The sequence below is a fragment of the Lepus europaeus genome, chromosome 1, assembly GCF_033115175.1.
Source record: "Lepus europaeus isolate LE1 chromosome 1, mLepTim1.pri, whole genome shotgun sequence".
Lineage (NCBI taxonomy): Eukaryota > Metazoa > Chordata > Mammalia > Lagomorpha > Leporidae > Lepus > Lepus europaeus.
Genome location: NC_084827.1, coordinates 25,605,001 through 25,624,410, shown reverse-complemented (window position 1 = coordinate 25,624,410; position 19,410 = coordinate 25,605,001). Strand labels below are relative to the sequence as shown.

Genomic DNA, 19,410 nt, shown 5'->3' with positions numbered 1-19,410 from the left:
TGTTTATAAAGTAAATTAAAAATAAATTATTGCAATATTAAAGGAAAATTGAAGAAAGGAAGGAGGATGGAGAGAGAGAGCAAAGCATCATTATATCCTTAGAATTATACCTATGAAATACATCAAATCTCTTTATATTAATAAAATAATCTCTATACTCAACAATGACAAAATAATGGTTATATCCTGATTTAAATATAAAACTGTATGATCCTTAATGTTTAAATTTTAGAAGCTTCCTCTGAAAATTCCTAATGAGGAAATGTGTGTGTGTGTGTGTTTAGGAAAATATATGGGAATTATTTTTCTTTCTATAGAGATAAAATGAAATAATACATAGGTAATACAGCATATTTATCTGTCTATTAGTATGACCAGCATACTCCCTGTTAACATTCTGTTTATTAAAAATCGTCTTTTTGGATGTAAAGACTCCTAGGGCAGATAGTTGATCCCCAACAGCCTGTGACCACAGGAATCCTGCATCCTATGACTGTGGGAATCCTGGGACTGTACAATAAGCTGAGACAACTCCATGCTCACACAACACAGCATATAGATTCTTTGTGTAGTTCACACAAATGAGTGAGTGGGGTGTGCAGGCATAGGGAGGTTTACCTTGGCATGAGGAAGGGCAGAGATGGAGAATGATCACACCAGACAGGGTGATAATCCCCTCTGTCCTACTGACTACACTGGAGAGCTACCATACATATTTTGGGTGTTGCCCTGAACTTTAGCCTCACCCACAAATGCTGGCCAGAGCTCCCTGGCCCCACCCAGCACACACTTCTGGATATCCCCTGAAGGTACAGCATCACATTATACCTAGGAGCACATTCCCAAAAACAAAGACTTCAGAGGAGATACAAACAAGTGTTTTTTCTTTATGCATAAAAATCATAGGAATATAAGAAATATGAACAAGACAATATGAGTCCCCAAAAGGAACACAATAATACTTTGAAGATGAAGATATTGCCGAAATGCCTGAAAAGGAATTCAATAAATAGATTGTAATATTTCTCAAAAACAAAGAAAAGCAAGACCAAGTTATCACTAATAATAATTTTCAATATAAATGGACTAAACTCTCCAATTAAAAGATACAGAGTGGCTGAATGGATTAAAAAGCAAGACCACTCTATATGCTACCTACAAGAAACACAATTCACCAACAAAGATATACACAGAGAAGAAGTGAAACGATAGAGAAATATATTCCATGCAAATGGAAAACAGAAACAAGCAGGAGTGGCTATCCTAATATCAAAACAAAATAGACTTTAAGATGAAAACTATCAAAAGAGACAAAGGAGGTCATTATGCAATGATTAAGGAATCAAATCAACAGGACTATACTAAATGTATATGTACCCAATGCCAGAGCACCCAGTTACTTAAAACAAATTTTAATGAATATAAAAGGAGACATAGGCTCCAATACAATAATAATAGGGGACATCAACACCCCACTTTCATCAATGGACAGATTATCTAAATAAAAAAAATCAACAAAAACCAACAGAACTAATTTATACAATGGAACAAATTGACTAGTTGATATCTATAGAACATTTCATCCCACAGCTACAGAATACACATATTTTTTTCTTGCGGCAGTGAACTTTCTCTGGAATAGACCACATGCTATGCCATAAAATAGGATTCAACAAATTCAAAAATATTGAAATCATACTATGTATCTTTTCTGGCCACGGTGGAAAGAATCTGGAAATTAACAACATAAGAAATTCTGGAAAATTTTCAATCACATACATATTGAACAGCATGTTCTTGAATGAATAGGTTTTAGAAGGAATCAAAAGAAAAATTAAAAATTTCTCAAAATGAATGACGATGGCAACACAATATATCAAAACTTATGGGATACAGCAAAAGCAGACCTAGAAAAATAAGAGTAAACCAAATTCAAAGTTGTTAGGAGGAAAGAAATAATTAAAATTAGAGAAGAAATAAACAAAACTGAAGCAAAATGATATAAAAATTGATGAAATGAAAATCTGCTTTTTGAAAAAATAAACAACCATTGGCTCAACTAACAAAGACAAAATGGGAGAAGACCCAAGCTAATAAAATCAGAGATGAAAAAAGAAATGTTACAATGGATACCACAGACAAAAAGATCCATCAGGAATTATTACAAACAGCTATAAGCCAACAAACTGGAAAACCTAGAGGAAACTGATAGATTTCTAGACACACACAATCTACCAAAATTATATTGGGAAGACACAGAAAACCTATATAGACAAATAACCAAGACAAAAGTTGAATCAGTAATAAAAACCCTCCCAACAAAGAAAAGCCCAGGACTGGATGTTTTCACTGCTGAATTCTACCAAACTTTAAAAAAAGAACTAATTTCTATTCTTCTCGAACTATTCAAAACAATTGAAAGGGAGGGAATCCTCCCAAACTCTTATTAGTACAGCAAACTTAATTCCAAAGAGTTCTTGCAAAAGACCCACAGATTGATACTGAGATTCCAAATGCTATGGTGGTCACCCTCTTTCTCCCTGCTCACCTTCCCTATAAACATCCTCCATAAACCACCAGGTGTGGCTGCATGAGTAAAAGGAGGTACCTTGGTTGTGTCCAGTGAGGTCTGGGCAGATCTAATAATTGTCTTCACTGCCCAGTGTCACTAGGCAGAGTAGTCAAAGAGAATAGACTTTGGTTTGCAGTAACTATGTGCAATAACTAAATTGACTACCTTTTTCATATTTGTCCCAGGGGCCAGTAAGATTCAAATAAGAATCTATTTTGTGAACAGAATTGTATCTCTTATACTGCATTAGTGAATCCCCATCACTGGTATTCCGGTTAAAGGAAAAAATAATGATGCTGATTTTCAGAACCAAAAGTAGTTCCTATCTGATTGTCAGTTTCAGTCTACCCACAAAAACTTACCAAACCATTAGACCACACTTTCACTTTGTCAAACGAAACAACTGATAGGGAAGCAAGTGACAAGTTAACTGTAGCTCTAACATAATTTCAGGTATGCTGATATAGAAATAGTCAAATTTAATGTACCTTTTCCACCTCTGTCTTGCTTGAATTTTTTTCTGCATCATCATTACTGTATCTGAAAAATAAATTGACTTAGTTTATAATTTTATTAAAATGTTATTTAGAAAATCTTAATCAAAATATCAATATTCTTTACCCTGAAACTGATTTTGTTTTCTCTTTACTCTCATTTATTTCATGCCCAATAGCAGTTTCTGCAAAACATTAAATAAAAGCAAAATAATTTAAATAAAAGGTTATCATTAGGTTTACATGTATGTGTGTGTATTTGTAACTTGAAAGTACAAATAAGCAAATACACTTTGAACTGACTTAACATTGGCCTTAACAAAGTATTTTACAAACATGAATATCCTCCAAATGTTTTCACAACAGCATCAGAGCAGTTCATCAGAACCAAAAATCATCACAATGAAATGTGGTGCTGCAGCCAAACAGAATGCAGGAATTAAAAATCTCTAATGTTCTATTGAAAGGTCATTTCAGAAAAGAGTAACCTGGATGCCTACTGATATAGACATGAGATGTTGCTCCATCAGACTGGCTGGAGTATAGGAAAGGCATTTTCCCCTTTTTACAAAAGAATACAAATCCAACAATTGATTTAAGGTAAACTATTAGTATCATGTAATTCTTTTGCATAGGTGTTTGAGACTATAGAAAAGGAAGGTTGAATTCGCATCTTTCATGTAAAGACAGTTAATTCAAGATATACCCCAGAATTCTGACTTAGTGTCTAGTGACCAAATGACTGGACTCCACTGTGGCTACATGAACACATGATACCATCAATTTCCAGTCCGGGGTTGGAAGCTCCTTGGAAATTAGTCATCTGAGTGGCCTCCGCTTCTGCTTCAGCACTGATGATCTGCTGTGCTACAGCCTCCACAATGGGCATCACCATGGCAGCAGTAGAGGTGTTGCTAAGCCACATAGACAGGAAGGCAGTACTGCTCATGAACCCCAATGTGAGCCTGCAAGGAGACAGCCTTTACTGTGGAGCCATGCTCTCTAGCTTAATTAGCTCTGTCTTACTTAACTGAAAAGAATAATGTTTGTGAGTTGGCAATTAATTTTTTCAAAATGAGGAGGTTAAGTTTTCACCCAAATGATGAACCCTGAATACAATCACAGCCAGGTAGAAACCAAAGTAACACATGTAAGCATTGAGTTCTAAAGATATTTATCTCTTAGAGAACCATAAAAATCTTCTTTCCAAAAAAAAAAAAAAAGATAAAAGTTTGAACTTATAACCAAACTGCAATTGGGCACCTGGCATAGAAGCTTATAAAATTGTGCTAATACTTCAATGCTCTTTACAGATGACTGCTTGTCTTCAGATACCAGAAACTTTTGAATTCAGATTCTTGAGAAGGCACAAGACAAGGACTAGAATTAATATTTATGAATCATTTTACTTGTTTACTTTTCTATTTCAATAGATGATGGGCAGAAAAATGGTTAAACCCATTTGCTAAAATGGGATTCAGAATGTTCTGTAGATCCTAGTATTTATGATCCCCTGGATTTGACATTCTTTCCTGTTGTCTAGCATGTGTATGTGTGTATGTGTGTGTGTCTGTGTGTGTGTGTAATTTATGTTACTTGAAAGGCAGAGTTACAGAGAGAGAGAGAGGGACGGAGGGAGAGACCCAAAGGAAGAGGGAGAGACACAGAGAGGGAGAGAGAGACAGAGAATCTTCCATCTGCTGATTCACTCCCCAAATGGCCACAGTGGCCAGAGCTGGGCATATCCAAAGCCAAGAGCAAGGAGCTTCTTCTGGGTCTCCCTCATGAGTGTAGGGGTCCAAGCACTTAGGCTGTCATCTACGTCTTTCCCAGGCACATTAGCAGGGAGGCGAATTGGAAGTAGAGCAATCAGGACTCGAAATGGTGCCCATAGGAGATTCCAATGTTGTAGGTGGTGACTCAACCCACTAAGCCTCCCCAGCTCCAAGAACAAGATATATTACATTGTTTTCTCTTACAGATAGAGTATCTCTTCAGAGTATCTCTTCTTCTTTAAAAATGAGACAGAGTATCTCCTCTTCCTTAAAAATACTTTGCCTGGTACCCATTTTGTGACCCATCTGTGATGCTGGCATCTCATTTAGGGTCCAGTCTGAGTAGGGGTTGCTCCCCTTCTGATTCAGCTCTCTGCTAACATGTCTGGGAAAGCAGAAAGTAGTGGCCCAAGTGCTTGGGCCCCTGCACCCATGTGGAAGATCTGGATGGACTTCTAGGCTCCTGGCTTTGGCTTGGTTCAGTTCCAGCTGATGTGATCATTTGGAGAGTGAACCAGTGGATATAAGATTCTCTCTCTCTCTCTCTCTCTCTCTCTCTCTCTCTCTCTCTCTCTTTCTCTCTCTCTGTAATTCTGCCTTTCAAATTTCAAATAAATAATTTTAAAAATAAAGTAACATCACAATTGCTTTATAATTATAATTACAAACACACAAATGAAAAGGTTAAATTAGGTTTAAAATAAATAAATATAAAAATTAAAAAATGTGCCTAAGACCATAGCATTTTAAATAATGACTATAAATCTGCAAAATTACACTTAGGAAAAAGCATAATCTGTTTCAGGTCAGAGACCCTAGAAATCACTGGAAGGAAACGTTTCATGTAGAGTCATTTATGAAATTCTTTGATTCTCTTTTAAAATAGACAACAACAACAATTCTATACTACAAGTTTTAAACTCAGACAAGGTAGATATTTTCTATAGAAAAAGCAAAATAAAACTTTTAGATATCAATAGATACCTACTTAAGCAAGAAATGTCTCTTAGAAAACCTAAAAACACTTTTAATTTAAGGCATCTGCAATTTGTGAAATCTTCCTATTAGAAAGTAGACTGGAATTGGGTAAGCTTTCATATAGTGAAAACACCTTAAATTCAAAGTCACTTAGTGGCATGGTGGATCCTGGCCCCACTATGCAGTGCATTGTCCCATCCCTGGGGTCATTGTGCAGGTGATCAAGGAAAATAGATACATTTCAACGGTACTCTAAAAGGCACAGGGCAACATTTGAAACGTGAACTGCCTTAAATTTGCTGTAAAATTTTTAAGTAACAAAATTTAAACAAAATTTGTCTTATCTATACCATTGTGTTTTCTTGTATATATCAAAACAGTTTCTTCCACAAATGATAAACACAGGTGTGGTGATGCCCTACAATGAATTATGCAGCAGAAGCCAATATAATTTTCTTATTTTAAAAAAAAATGAGAAGGAAACAGCCGCCTCAGTCGTTAAAGCAAAATGTTATTATGCAAAAGACTGTGACTCTGGAAATTTTTTAACTTAAATTCATTTCTTAACAAGACGTGGAATAAAAACCAACCAATTAAAGTAATAAAAGCATTCCTTTAAGTTGGAAAAAAGCAGTCCAATGAGTGATTTCACATTCTACAGATGAAACTTCCTAATTGATCGTTTCAATTTGCAACAGTTGATTTCAAAAGAAAAATGTTCACCTTGAATTCTTCTGCCTACATTTGTATTTTGTCGGTAATTTTTTTTGTCTTTGGTTCTTAACATCTTCCCTGATGATAAAGAATGCTTTTAAACAAGTTTTGAATGTGTAATCAGCCAAGTAAACAAGGTAGGACTGAAATCTACTCTTAGGGCTATCAGTCTTGTGTGTGCTGAAGTTCAAGACTTCAGCTTTGACTCCTAGGGTACATAAAAGGTGAGGGTGTTGTGCACTTATTCCAGTTTCCCTGTTATTAGACCTGCAGTGAATAGAAAGTTGTTTTCCCCTCCCTACTACTCAAGAGCACTTTATAGCACTTTAATATTTGCAGAGGGGGAAAAAAAGCCATGAATTACACTGCAATGCAACAAGTCCCTGGATGTGCATTGCTTATTTGGTTATTTGTTCTGCACAATAATGATCTGTTCAGAATGTAAACTGAAAGCAGTGGATGCAGTCCTTACCATGCCGGGTTCACACCCACCATCATCACCATTCTCAGAGCAATCCTCTTGTGCAAATTCCATTTTTCTATTGATGTTGCTAAGCAGATGACTCCAATTAGCAGCAGGTGAAACTCTTTGAAATAAGCCGATGCTACCTGAAATTACAATTACACCCATGATTATTTACATTGGTGGGGAAAAATAGCATTGTACAAGAAAGACATTATTATGCTGCTCTTAACTTTGACCTTCAACTACATATCTTTCTATTTAAGAGAAATGTAAATGTGTTTGAATACCAATTTAAGGATGTCTATACTCTGCCCTAGAGGTAGTTGTGCTAAGAAAAAATATGTATACAGAAAAAATGAGCACCCAGGATATTAGACTTTTAAATATCTGAGTAACAGCTGGCAAGTGTCTTCTATGCCTTAATTTTCCACATATAAACTAGGATTCATTTTTTATAGCCATTACTGAAATTTGGGGAAATTTTGAATCAAGTACTTACCTGCCAATATCTTCATCCACACCATTTATCCCATAATTTCAGTCACTCCCTTGAGTTTTGAATACTTTGCTTTCAGAATTATTTATTATAAAACAAGTACCCTTATTCAGCTAATGAATTCAGGGATTAGGAAAGTGTCCAAACACTTTCAGCAAAATCTTGCAACGATATTTCTAAAGGATGCTCTGAAATACATTAGGTACAACATTTTTTTAAAAGGACTATGTGATTAGTTCATCTTAGAAAACGTGAGATATTGAAATACAAAAATTTCTTACTAATAGGCTTTACCAAAATCTCTAAATAATAGTTCATAATGTCATCTCTAGAGTGGGATACTGTGTTCTGTGTATTTTTCAGGATTAATAATACAAAATTTACTTTTTAAAATTTTTAAGTAGAGCACCACATGTGACTGGCTTTTGATAGAATTAACTTTAGGAAATGATTGGCTAAACTAAATCTCAAGGCTTGCTGAACAGAGCAGATTGTAAGAGAAAAGATTCTATTGAGAAAGCAAATAATGTCTGGTAGAAGAAATGAAAGGGTTGGAATAAAACTATTGTATTGTTATAAACTTCAGAGGAAAAGGAAAATCAATTCTGTTGATCATTTTGCTATTAAATTGTATCAGCACTTTAAACACATCTTATCAAGCTTGACTTGGTTTAATAAAAGGCAAAAATTGTGATAATTCCCTTTAGAATTAATAGCAGACAAGTGGACTTCTTTATGTTTTATGAAATGTTAATTGTTTTTCAAAGTTTGTATTAATCTCTTTACATTTGGTAGCAGTTGAGTAAGAGAAAATACTTTTATTAACTTTCATTCTTCGGTTTATTAAATTTTCTAACACTGCAACAGCATTTACCATGCATAAAAATGTTATAGGAGCAGAGACACATTTTTCCTTTTTTGTATCTCCTCAATTCTCAGGTAGTAGGCCTTCATTTAGTAGGTTTTGCTCTTTTTCTGAGTTCTGTTCCTTTTCTTCCTAAAAATATCACATCACATAAGGTTTACTTGCTTACTACCTGTCTTGCCTATTATATACATGAGGAGCAGGACTGTATTGCTGTTACTTATCTGGCATCTAGAACAGTTCTGACACAGAGGGAGGAAGGGTTGGGACATTGAATAAGCTATGGTCTCTGAATTCCTGAATTCCAAATGTCCATATTCTGTCCACAGCCTCCTATCTTCCTAAATCTCAGTATAAAGATCAATTTTTCAGTTTACTAGTGTTTTCAGTCTTGTGAATCTTTTTATATTTCTAATTGATTCTATTCCAGCTTCTGAATTTTTCTACTTGGCTTACTTTAAAAATTTGTTCTCCTTGTCCTTCTCTTAAATGCTGATATTCTACAGGCTGACTATCAAGGATTCAGCTTTTCTCTCCATATGATAAAAATAATGCCTGGCATATGCATAGTAGGCAACAAATTCATATTTGTTGAATGACTGCTCAATGCATCAAGGTCTTTATATCCAGACACTTTTTAATTTTAATTTTCAGCCTGGTTTATCCAACCAGAAATTTCTGTTTGAATTTTCCACAAACACCTAAAAACTGAAAGCATCCAAAATGATGCTCTCATCCTTTCACTAATCATTCTTTAAACATCTCCTCCCTCTTTTATAATGAAATGTCTAAATGCTCAGTAGCTCAAACCTGAAATCAGAGGGTCAGTCATGATTTTTTTTTCACTTCTAATGTGTGTGTATTGGTCTCCAAGTTCTATAATTTCTAGATCCTTCATTTTTATTATTTATTTATTTATTTATTTTGACAGGCAGAGTGGACAGTGAGAGAGAGAGACAGAGAGAAAGGTCTTCCTTTTTGCCGTTGGTTCACCCTCCAATGGCTGCCAAGGCCAGCACGCTGCGGCCGGCGCACCATGCTTATCCTGGTCTCCCATGGGGTGCAGGCCCAAGCACTTGGGCCATCCTCCACTGCACTCCCGGGCCACAGCAGAGAGCTGGACTGGAAGAGGGGCAACCGGGACAGAATCCGGTGCCCTGACCGGGACTAGAACCGGGGGTGCTGATGCCGCAGGCGGAGGATTAGCCTATTGAGCCTTAGCGCCGGCTCTAGATCCTTCATATCTTTAAATCTGATCCATTTTTTCTATTCAGACACTACTATCTTATATAAACTACTCATAAACTTATATAAACTTATATAAACGCCTCATAATAATACAGTAGCAATGGCTACTGTATGATTTTTCTTTTTAAAATTTTATTTATCTTTTTAGAGGAATCAAGATATTCCATCCCTTGGTTTGTTCCTCAAATACCCACCATAGCCAGGGCTGAGCCCGGCAGAAGCCAGGAGCCAGGAACTCAATCCAGTTCTTTCATGTGGGTGGCAGGAACCCTATTACTTGACCCATCAACTGATTCCTCCCAGGGCCTGCATCTTCAGGAAGCTGGAGTCAGGGATTTAGTGCAGAATATTGAACCCAGCACTCTGAAGTGGGAAGCAGGCATCCTAACTACTAGCCAAAGCTTGCCCTGATGTCCTTTTTCCAGTTCACCCATAGCACTCTGAGTCATTTTTCTAATTGGTCTTCCTATACTTCTTCTGTGAATCCCATGGCTTCTAAGACCAAATTCAATAGTCCCAAATTGTTGCAGTAGTGCCTTCATTATCTGGTGCTGTATCACCTCTTCAGTCTAGTCTCTTACCACTCCAATCCACTTCTTTCTATGTGTGTTGCATAGTCTCCCGATCCATAAATATTTTAACACTTGATTGTGATTTAACCTGGAATGATCTTCTCCTCTTGCTAATGTTATCTCTAAGCTCCCTTTATGAATGAACACAGATCGCAATTCTTCAAAGATGTTTTTGCTGAGTTTGATTGTATTTCCCTTTATGTTAGCACATTTTAATCTATCCAGTGATTGTTTACTTGTCCAATCATTCCCTTCACTGGCTTAGATACATATCTGAGCACAAAATAAGCATTAGTGAACATTGTTGTTATGAACTTAGTATATGCCTGACACCTATTGGCACTCGATAGCTATTGAATCAAATTCCTAAACTTGAGGAACTTACAAGTTGTTAGATGAGAAAAACCTAGTTAACAAAGAGTGAAATAAAGTATCATAGATATATGAGAAATACTTATTATCCAAGTCATAGTTGAGTTTCAAAGAATAAGTAGAATAACTACATTTTCCTAAAAAGATTTGAAAGTCTTCCTTCAAGATTTCATACTGAAGTTTATTATTGAAACAAGAATAGTCATTTCAGTTTTTCTCTTCCCTTATCTCGTTTTCCATGGTGTTCATGGAAATTTCTGAACATCTCACTGTTGGTGTGCCTTCTCCCAAATTCATGTTAGAATCAATATGATTCTAATATGTTCATACCACCACATAATAGGACTAGTATTTTCACGAAAGAGGTTGGAGGGAGCTCCCTTGCCCCACATGAGGACACAACAACAAGTTGCCATTGATGGAGCAGAGGCTGAGCCCTCATCAGAAGCGAAATATGCCATACCTTAACCTTGGATTTCTCAGCCTGCAGAATGATGAGCAATAAATTTCTGTTGTTTATAAGTTACCTATGTTAGGGTATTTTATTACAGCATTCCAAGCAGATTAGAATATTAACCATGTTTCCCTTACACTCTGAGAATTAAGGAGAATAATTTCAGAGTTACTTTAAAAAATTCAGCAAGTCATTGTACAGTTCAATTTCTGTGGTTTCAGATGTCTGCACTTAACAGTGGTCCAAAAACATAAAATGGAAAATTCCAGAAATAATCCATACATTTTAAATTAAACATCATTCTGAGTAACATAATGGAATCTCACACCATTCTGCTCCATCCTACTAAGAATGTAAATCATCCCTTTGTTCAGTATATCACTGCTGTCTGAACTACATGCACATTACTCAGTGGCTATCTCGGTTATCAGTGACTATCACATAATCATCGTACTTGTGTACAAGTAACTTATTTATAATGGCCCCAAAGTACAAGAGTGGTTATGTGCAGGAGGCATCAGAGCATTACATGAAATGGCAGATGAAGTCTGGTAGCGTGTGGCAACATTGCAGAGCACATAAGAAAAAAACACAGTGCAGGTGCAGAAAGAAGTCCAGGAATATGAGATGTTCTTGTAATATATTTATGCAAGGAATTTTCACATTCTCTGTTTTCTATTATAGTACCCATTCTTTGGTTTTCACCAGTCAGTGTATTTGTAGAAGAGCATTACCCACAGGTAGATGTGTTTGTTTATAAACTACTTGTCCAAGAGATAATAGAAGAAAATGCTATTAGTTCGTATATGATGGGACAAATACAGCTATTTTTGAGGCAAAATTGATATGTCAAATAAAATTTCTAATGAAATTTGAAATATATTCATGAGCTTGAGGTAGTGATTTTCCATCTCAAATGGAATTTCATCAAAAAACATAGACTTTCACAATCAGAGTACGTGGGTTCACTTGGGTCTGTAACTTTCCAGTTAAATGAACTTTCTACACATCAATAAAAAGTTGTAAAAGTTAAATAGTACCTCACATCAACTTTGTGAATTAAATTACACAATATTTTTAGAAAGTGGCAAAGTGGTTCATTACTTGTATGATTATTTTTAAGTATTCACAGTTTTTTTACTAAATCCAATGATAAATTTTTATTATTACTATTATTTGATATGTAGAGAGACATAGACAGATTTCCCACCCACTGGTTCACTCCCCAAATGCCTGCAATAGCCAGAGTTGAGTCAAGCCAAAGCCAAGAGCCAGGAACTCAATCCAGGTTTCCCCACATGGATATCAGGGACCCAACTACTTAGGCATCACCTGCTGCCTCTCTGCACCCGCATTAGTAGGAAGCTGGAATTAAGAATTGAATCCAGGCATGCTGATACGGGATGAAGTCATCTTAACAGATGTCGTAATGGCCAGGTCAAACACTTCCCTGCAGTGATCAGTTTCTAATTTTCACATTACCTGACTTTTCAGCAGATTTGACACACATGATCACTGCCCCATCCTTAAAATACTTGCTTCTGTTGAATTCCACACCCTCCTTAGTTCCCTCCTCTCAATTGCCTTTCCTTCTCAGTTTCTGTGTCTAGTATTTTCTCTTCTCAGTGGCTTCTTAATGATGTTCTTAATTAGTTGTTAGGTTTAGGCTTTCTAACTAAATTTCTAGCTCTTTCAGTCATACCCTGTAGCTTTGACCAGTTATTTATGAGTAAAATGTCAGTTGCCCTATCTGAATCAGAATTACCAGATTAAGAACAGCTTTGTCCATTAAAATTTCTAAGGGCTTTGATTTGCTGCAAACTATAGTTAAATTTACCAGGTGAAGAGAGTCACATGAAATTTAAGATGAACTTAGGGGGCAAAATCAGGAGGGGAATGATAGACTTATCTACTTTTGCAGCACTCCAAATGTTTCTTGGGTGATCTATTCACTTTTGTCAGTGTACAAATGGTAATAATATTGGGGCCCGTGCCGTGGCTCATTTGGTTAATCCTCCGCCAGTGGCGCTGGCATCCCATATGGACACCGGGTTCTAGTCCTGGTTGCTCCTCTTTCAGTCCAGGTCTCTGCTGTGGCCTAGGAGGGCAGCGGAGGATGGCCCAAGTGTTTGGGCTCCTGCACCTGCTTGGGAGACTAGGAAGAAGCACCTGGCTCCTGGCTTTGGATCTGCAGCACCAGCCGTAGCGGCCATTTGGGGGGTGAACCAAAGGAAGACCTTTGTCTCTGTCTCTCTCTCTCACTGTCTATAATTCTACCTGTCAAAAAAATAGTAATAATATTAACTAACATATATTGAGTGTTTACTGTGTAACAGATTTGCAATTATTAACTAATTTAATCCCTAAGTATCACTGACAAACTAGAGTTAGTTCCTGGAAAAAAGAATAAGAGGACAGTGGTAACTGAGTGAGAGGTAGTGGGTTTGAGTATGGGGGTTGAGGTCTTGAATCCATAAGGCTGGATGAGGGAAGTCATAAGGAAATAATGATATTTTCTCTCTCTCTCTCTCTCTTTCTTCCTTCCTTTCTTCCTTCCTTTCTCTTCTTTCTTTCTTTCTCTTCTTTCTTTCTTTCTTTCTTTCTTTCTTTCTTTCTTTCTTTCGCAGGCAGAGTTAGACTGTGAGAGAGAGAGAGAGAGAGAGAGAGAGACAGAGAGAAAGGTCTTCCTTCCGTCGGTTCACCCCCCAAATGGCTGCTGCGGCCGGCGAGCTGCGCCGATCCAAAGCCAGGAGCCAGGTGCTTCTCCTGGTCTCCCATGCGGGTGCAGGGCCCAAGCACTTGGGCCATCCTCCACTGCCTTCCCAGGGCCACAGCAGAGAGCTGGAAGAGGAGCAATCAGAACAGAATCTGGGATGCCAGCGCCGCAGGCGGAGGATTAGTCAAGTGAGCCGTGGCGCCGGCCAATGATATTTATTTTCAAACTTGAGCAACATCTGCATGGAAAAGAAAGGTGGAATTTATTTTTGTAGAATCCTGTGTGATAGGCAAAAGTTTAATAAGCCAAGGTGATTGAATTTCAGACTTGAGTTCAATAAAGTTGTTGCGTTTCAAAAGTTAAAACATTTCAAAAAGTATGGATTTCCTCATGGAGTATTAGAGACTTACATTCCAGAAAGTCTCAAGATATTTCCTGATTTATTTCATCTGTGAAAGAGATCAGGGAGAAGACCCTGCCCTGGGTGAGAGAATCCAGAACTCCCTGCCAAGTCTACGATACTATGACTATTAAATTAGTCTGAAATTGACACCTTCAGAGATAAAGTACTTCTGTGACGCCAGAGGGATGCAACTGCTGTTGGTACCAACAATTTTGCTGCCTCTTCTTAATCCCCAACACACCACAAAGAAGGAGAGACATACAGGTGTATCTCTGGCAGCTCTCACAAATCCAAGTCTTTATGAGTGCTTTTTTACCTCTTGTTGTCTCCCAAAGGAATTTGCTATAAAATACCCTATGATTCCAATGAACCTCACTTCTACCTCTGCCTCTTTTAAAAAGTCAATTTCATTGTTATTAAGTTATAAGAGACAAATGTGCAATGACTAAACTTAACTATTTCTGAAGATGTAACTATCCAACTCAATAAGACATGGGTTAGTGATGTGATATGCTATTGTTAAAAATTATTATTTAATTTGTTTGTCTGTTTAAAAGGCAGAATGACAGAGGAAAGTGGGAGACACAAATACAAGGATCCAGGAAATTGGTCTGAGTTTCCAACATGGGTGACATGGAATTAGGTACCAACATCTACTCTCTCACAGGATGCACATTAACAGAAAGCTGTATCAAAAGTGGAGACAGGACTTGATCCCGGGCACTCTGATATGGGATATTTCTCAAGCAGTGGCTTAACCTCCTGTGCCAAAACATATACCCTTTTAGACCCTACTTTTGAGAAATTTTCAAATCCTTCTTTCTTGATTGAAAGTCATATAGCATGCTGACACATATAACAAACTGCTTCAATTATAGACCTCAGATTCCATGGGACAGTAAGACATATGTCTGGGGTGAGAGGATCTGAGGACAGCCCTAGCTATGCTCTCCAAATCAGTGGTGACTAGAATGAATAAATGCAGTAAGAAATGAGGAGCAAAGAGAATCAGAGATGCAGAAACGTGGGCTCCTGCCTAACATGAAGATAAAAGAAGCAAACAGCTCCCTAGAAAAGAAAAACTGTAATCAAGGGTTAAAGAAGAAAAATCTCCACTCACATTAAAGACAGGTGAGCCCCCAAGAGATCAACACTGCACTCAGGCTGAAGACAGAAGTCCCAAGGTGATAAACTGCCCTGACTAGCATCTTGAACATGACATCTGTCCTGAGCATGTCGCAGCTGTGGTTAGGCAGTTGTTTTCTGTGTGGCTGGAGGCTGTGGGGAGGTAGACATTCTGGCTTCAGTGCACTTCTTGCTCTTAATGGGGAATCCATTTTCTTCAGATGGGTACTCTTGGATTGTATCAGGGTAATAAACGGCTCCCAGCAGGAACAATCTCCTCTCAGCAAGAACAAAATAGAAATATATGTGCAAGTTAATTTGGCTTTATGTTTTGAAATGGCAGGTTTCTGGAAAAGCAAACAGGGAAGACTTTTCTTTATGAAAAACAAAAATTGTTTTTCCAACACTGTGGAACCAAATTCCACGTTCCACAGGATGTGACTTTGTTGCCTCTCTGGTCAGGAGAGAGGCACCTGCCGTAGATGTCAGCGAGAGGAGATTGGACACTCATTTCTCCTACAGACTCATGTGATGCTGGAAGTCACAGGCTGTTTTTATTCCTGAGATGGGCACAACCAAATGGCAGAGGGGGAAATAACTGGAAGGTCAGAGGACTCACATGGAAGGCTCATAAACAGGATTATTGCTCCCTTTTAAGGCTACTCTTTGGGGTTTATATTTGGCTCACTGGTTAAGTTGCTGCTTGGGATGTCTATATCTTGTAGCTGAGTATCTGGGTTTGAGTCATGGCTCTATTCTCCATTTCAGCTTCCAGCAAATGCATACTCTGAAAGGCAGCAGGTAATGACAGTTTCCTGCAACCCATGAGGGAGACCGAAATTGAGTTCTCCACTCCTAGATTCAGCCTGGCCCAGACCCAGCTATTGTGAGCATCTGGGTAGTGAACCAACAGATGGGAGGTGTCCATCTGTCTATTTGCCTTTCAAACAAATAAAGTGAATAAACAAATATTTTTAAAAATAAAAATAGAAACATTTTTTCTTTGAAATCTCAGCACAGCATATGGAAGCTAATTATAAGAAGCATTTACAGAACTTACCTTGGTAGAAGACATGATCCCAAACAGAGGGAACATTAAACCAGGCAGTAAAGCTGTTACTGACAGAGGCAAAGCCTCCGTGAGCCAAAATACAGCCACAACAAAGAGTGTGTAGGCACATTCTGCTTCCTGGAAAGAAGAAAGAGAAAACACAAGATGTAGTAGTGTGGCTGGGGAAATCATTGTTCAAATCACAACCACCTTTACTGAATGGAGCCATGTCACAGAGAAAGCAAGAAGTTCTCAATATCTCTACATCTTTGAGTTGCCAGCAAATGGTCATTTGTTATGGGTTCTAAGAGTCAAAACTTAATAAATGTGAAAATACAAAACCAGGAAAAATCTTCGTTCATCAAGTTTCCTTCACATTTCCTTAGTACTTGTCTTAGTGTGGATGGATGTTTATTCTCAGCTTCAATTGACCTACAAAGTACAAGCCCAGTACCAGAGTGCAGAAACAGACAAGTTACATACAGCCTTTTCCCTGGGGCAGGATAACTGTCTTTACATTTTTTTTAACTTTTAAAAATCTAGATTAATATATAGCACTTGTATAATTTTAATGGGTACAATGTCGTATTTCAATATGTATACACAGTACAGTTGTCATATTGGACAACTAAACTTGTTATTTTCTTTTTTTATCTTTTATTTAATGAATATAAATTTCCAAAGTACAGCTTATGGATTACAATGCCCCCCCCCATAACTTCCCTCCCACCCACAACCCTCCCCTTTCCCACTCACTCTCCCCTTCCATTCACATCAAGATTCATTTTCAATTCTCTTTATATACAGAAAATCAGTTTAGTATATATAAAGATTTCAACAGTTTGCCCTCACATAGCAATGCAAAGTGAAAAAATACTGTTGGAGTACTAGTTATAGCATTAAATAACAGTGTACAGCACATTAATGACAGAGATCCTGCATGATATTTAAAAAAAATGATTAATTTTCTATGTAATTTCCAATTTAACACCAAGTTTTTTTTTTCATTTTCAATTATCTTTATATACAGAAGATCGATTCAGTATATACTAAGTAAAGATTTCATCAGTTTTCTCCCACACATAAACACAAAGTGTAAAAATACTGTTTCAGTACTAGCTATATCATTACTTCACATTGGACAACCCATTAAGGACAGATCCCACATGGGACATAAGTACACAGTGACACTTGATATTGATTTAACAATTTGACACTCTTGTTTATGGCATCAGTAATCTCCCTAGGCTCTAGTCATGAGTTGCCAAGGCTATGGAAGCCTTTAGGGTTCGCCGACTTCGATCTTATTCTGACGGGGTCACAGTCAACGTGGAAGTTCTCTCCTCCCTTCAGAGAAAGGTACCTCCTACCTTGATGGCCCCGTTCTTTCCACTGGGATCACACTCGCTGAGATCCTCATTTAGATTTTCTTCTTCTTCTTCTTCTTCTTCTTCTTCTTCTTCTTCTTCTTCTTCTTCTTCTTCTTCTTCTTCTTCTTCTTCTTTTCCAGAGTGTCTTGGCTTTCCATGCCTAAAATACTCTCATGGGCTCTTCAGCTAGATCCAAATGCCTTAAGGGCTGATTCTGAGGCCAGAGTATTGTTTAGGACATCTGCCATTCTATGAGTCTGCTGTGTATCCCGCTTCCCATGTTGGATCGTTCTCTCCCTTTTTGATTCTATCAGTTAGTATTAGCAGACACTCGTCTTGTTTGTGTGATCCCTTTGACTCTTAGACCTATCAGTGTGATCAATTGTGAACTGAAGATGATCACTTGGACTAGTGAGATGGCATTGGTACATGCCACCTTGATGGTATTGAATTGGAATCCCCTGGCACTAAACTTGTTATTTTCTTAACTTTCCTTTGTGTTTGGAGACTAACAGCTCCTCTCTTCCAGTTCTTTATACAGAATATGACACACTATAGTGAGCTATAGTTACCCCACTGTCCTGCCAAACACCTGCAGGGTTCATCCTACAGCATTTTTGCATTACTTAGTGCTTGGGTGGGTAGGACATGTGCCTATTCACCTCCTCTCTTTCTAATTAAAAGGGGAACATCCACCTAGAGGAAATGTTGCTGCACTTTGTCTTCCAGAAAAGACAATTGTAAGTCATATGACACATGTGAGCCTAAATATAGTCTCTAAGGGACATTGATAGAAGGCAAAGAGCCTTCTTCCCTGCTTTCTGACTAAGACAGCTAGGAGTTACTGGGGAGATACAGAGAGACTCAATAGGAACCTGAATTTCAGTACAATCTGTTGCATAGCTTAGTATGCAACAGTTTCTGTTTCTGTTTTTGGACATTGTTAAGAAGGGATTGAAATGTTTCATTATCTTTGACTTGTAGAGATAAATTTGATGTGAAATTATATGGAATGTTCCAAGAGTGCAATAAAGGTTAGCGTTTATCTTAATGACTTTGTTTCCCCCTCACCCTGCTTACTTTGCAAATGAAAAGTTATATTTGGAAAATTTACAGAAACTGCCTTATGGTGCTGATGAGGTCTTTTACTTAAGGTTTATACAATTTCTAGCTCTGCTGCCTTCTGCTTCACCTACCTCAAGGTGAATTTTCTGGACTTAGCATTTCCTTTTCCAGCATCCCTACACCTGCCCTGATTTCTAAGAGATCCAAGTAAGTCAGGATTATGTCTTATCTTTACTATGATGTCTCTTTAAAGGGAAAAGAATAAAGGCATTTTGATATTGACACTTTTATACAGAGTCTGCCTCTATGTCTTCACAGACAATAAAACAGCAAAATAAAATTGGGCCTTGGCTAAATCTACCTAAACTTCTCTAGAGAGAACTTGTAAATACCAGCTAAATTTAAAATGGATGTGCAAAAGAAAGGTTGTGCATCTTCCCTGAATGAGGACACCTAGATAAATCCAAAAGTTTCTCCAAGATTTTGTTTTCTATTATCTTTGTAAGAACCTAAGGGCTGGTGCTGTGGCAGAGCAGAAAAAGCCACCGCCTGTAGTGCCAGCATCCCATATGGGCACCAGTTTGAGTCCTGGCTGCTTCATGTCCAATCCAGCTCCCTGCTAATGCACCTGGGAAAGCAATGGAATATGGTCCAAGTCCTTGGGCCCCTGTGCC

General features: G+C 37.6%; 1 protein-coding gene across 1 annotated transcript in view; it reads right to left on the bottom strand.

The window, feature by feature from the left end:
- SLC13A1 (solute carrier family 13 member 1) overlaps nucleotides 1-19,410 on the bottom strand; it is an 86,062-nt gene that overhangs the window by 52,314 nt on the left and 14,338 nt on the right. Inside the window, exons 2-6 of the mRNA XM_062198498.1 lie at nucleotides 16,311-16,439; nucleotides 7,006-7,142; nucleotides 3,844-4,031; nucleotides 3,194-3,251; nucleotides 3,061-3,112 (exon numbers count right to left, since the gene is read on the bottom strand). Coding sequence (XP_062054482.1) covers nucleotides 3,061-3,112; nucleotides 3,194-3,251; nucleotides 3,844-4,031; nucleotides 7,006-7,142; nucleotides 16,311-16,439 — 564 coding nt within the window. The remainder of the gene's footprint in view (nucleotides 1-3,060; nucleotides 3,113-3,193; nucleotides 3,252-3,843; nucleotides 4,032-7,005; nucleotides 7,143-16,310; nucleotides 16,440-19,410) is intronic.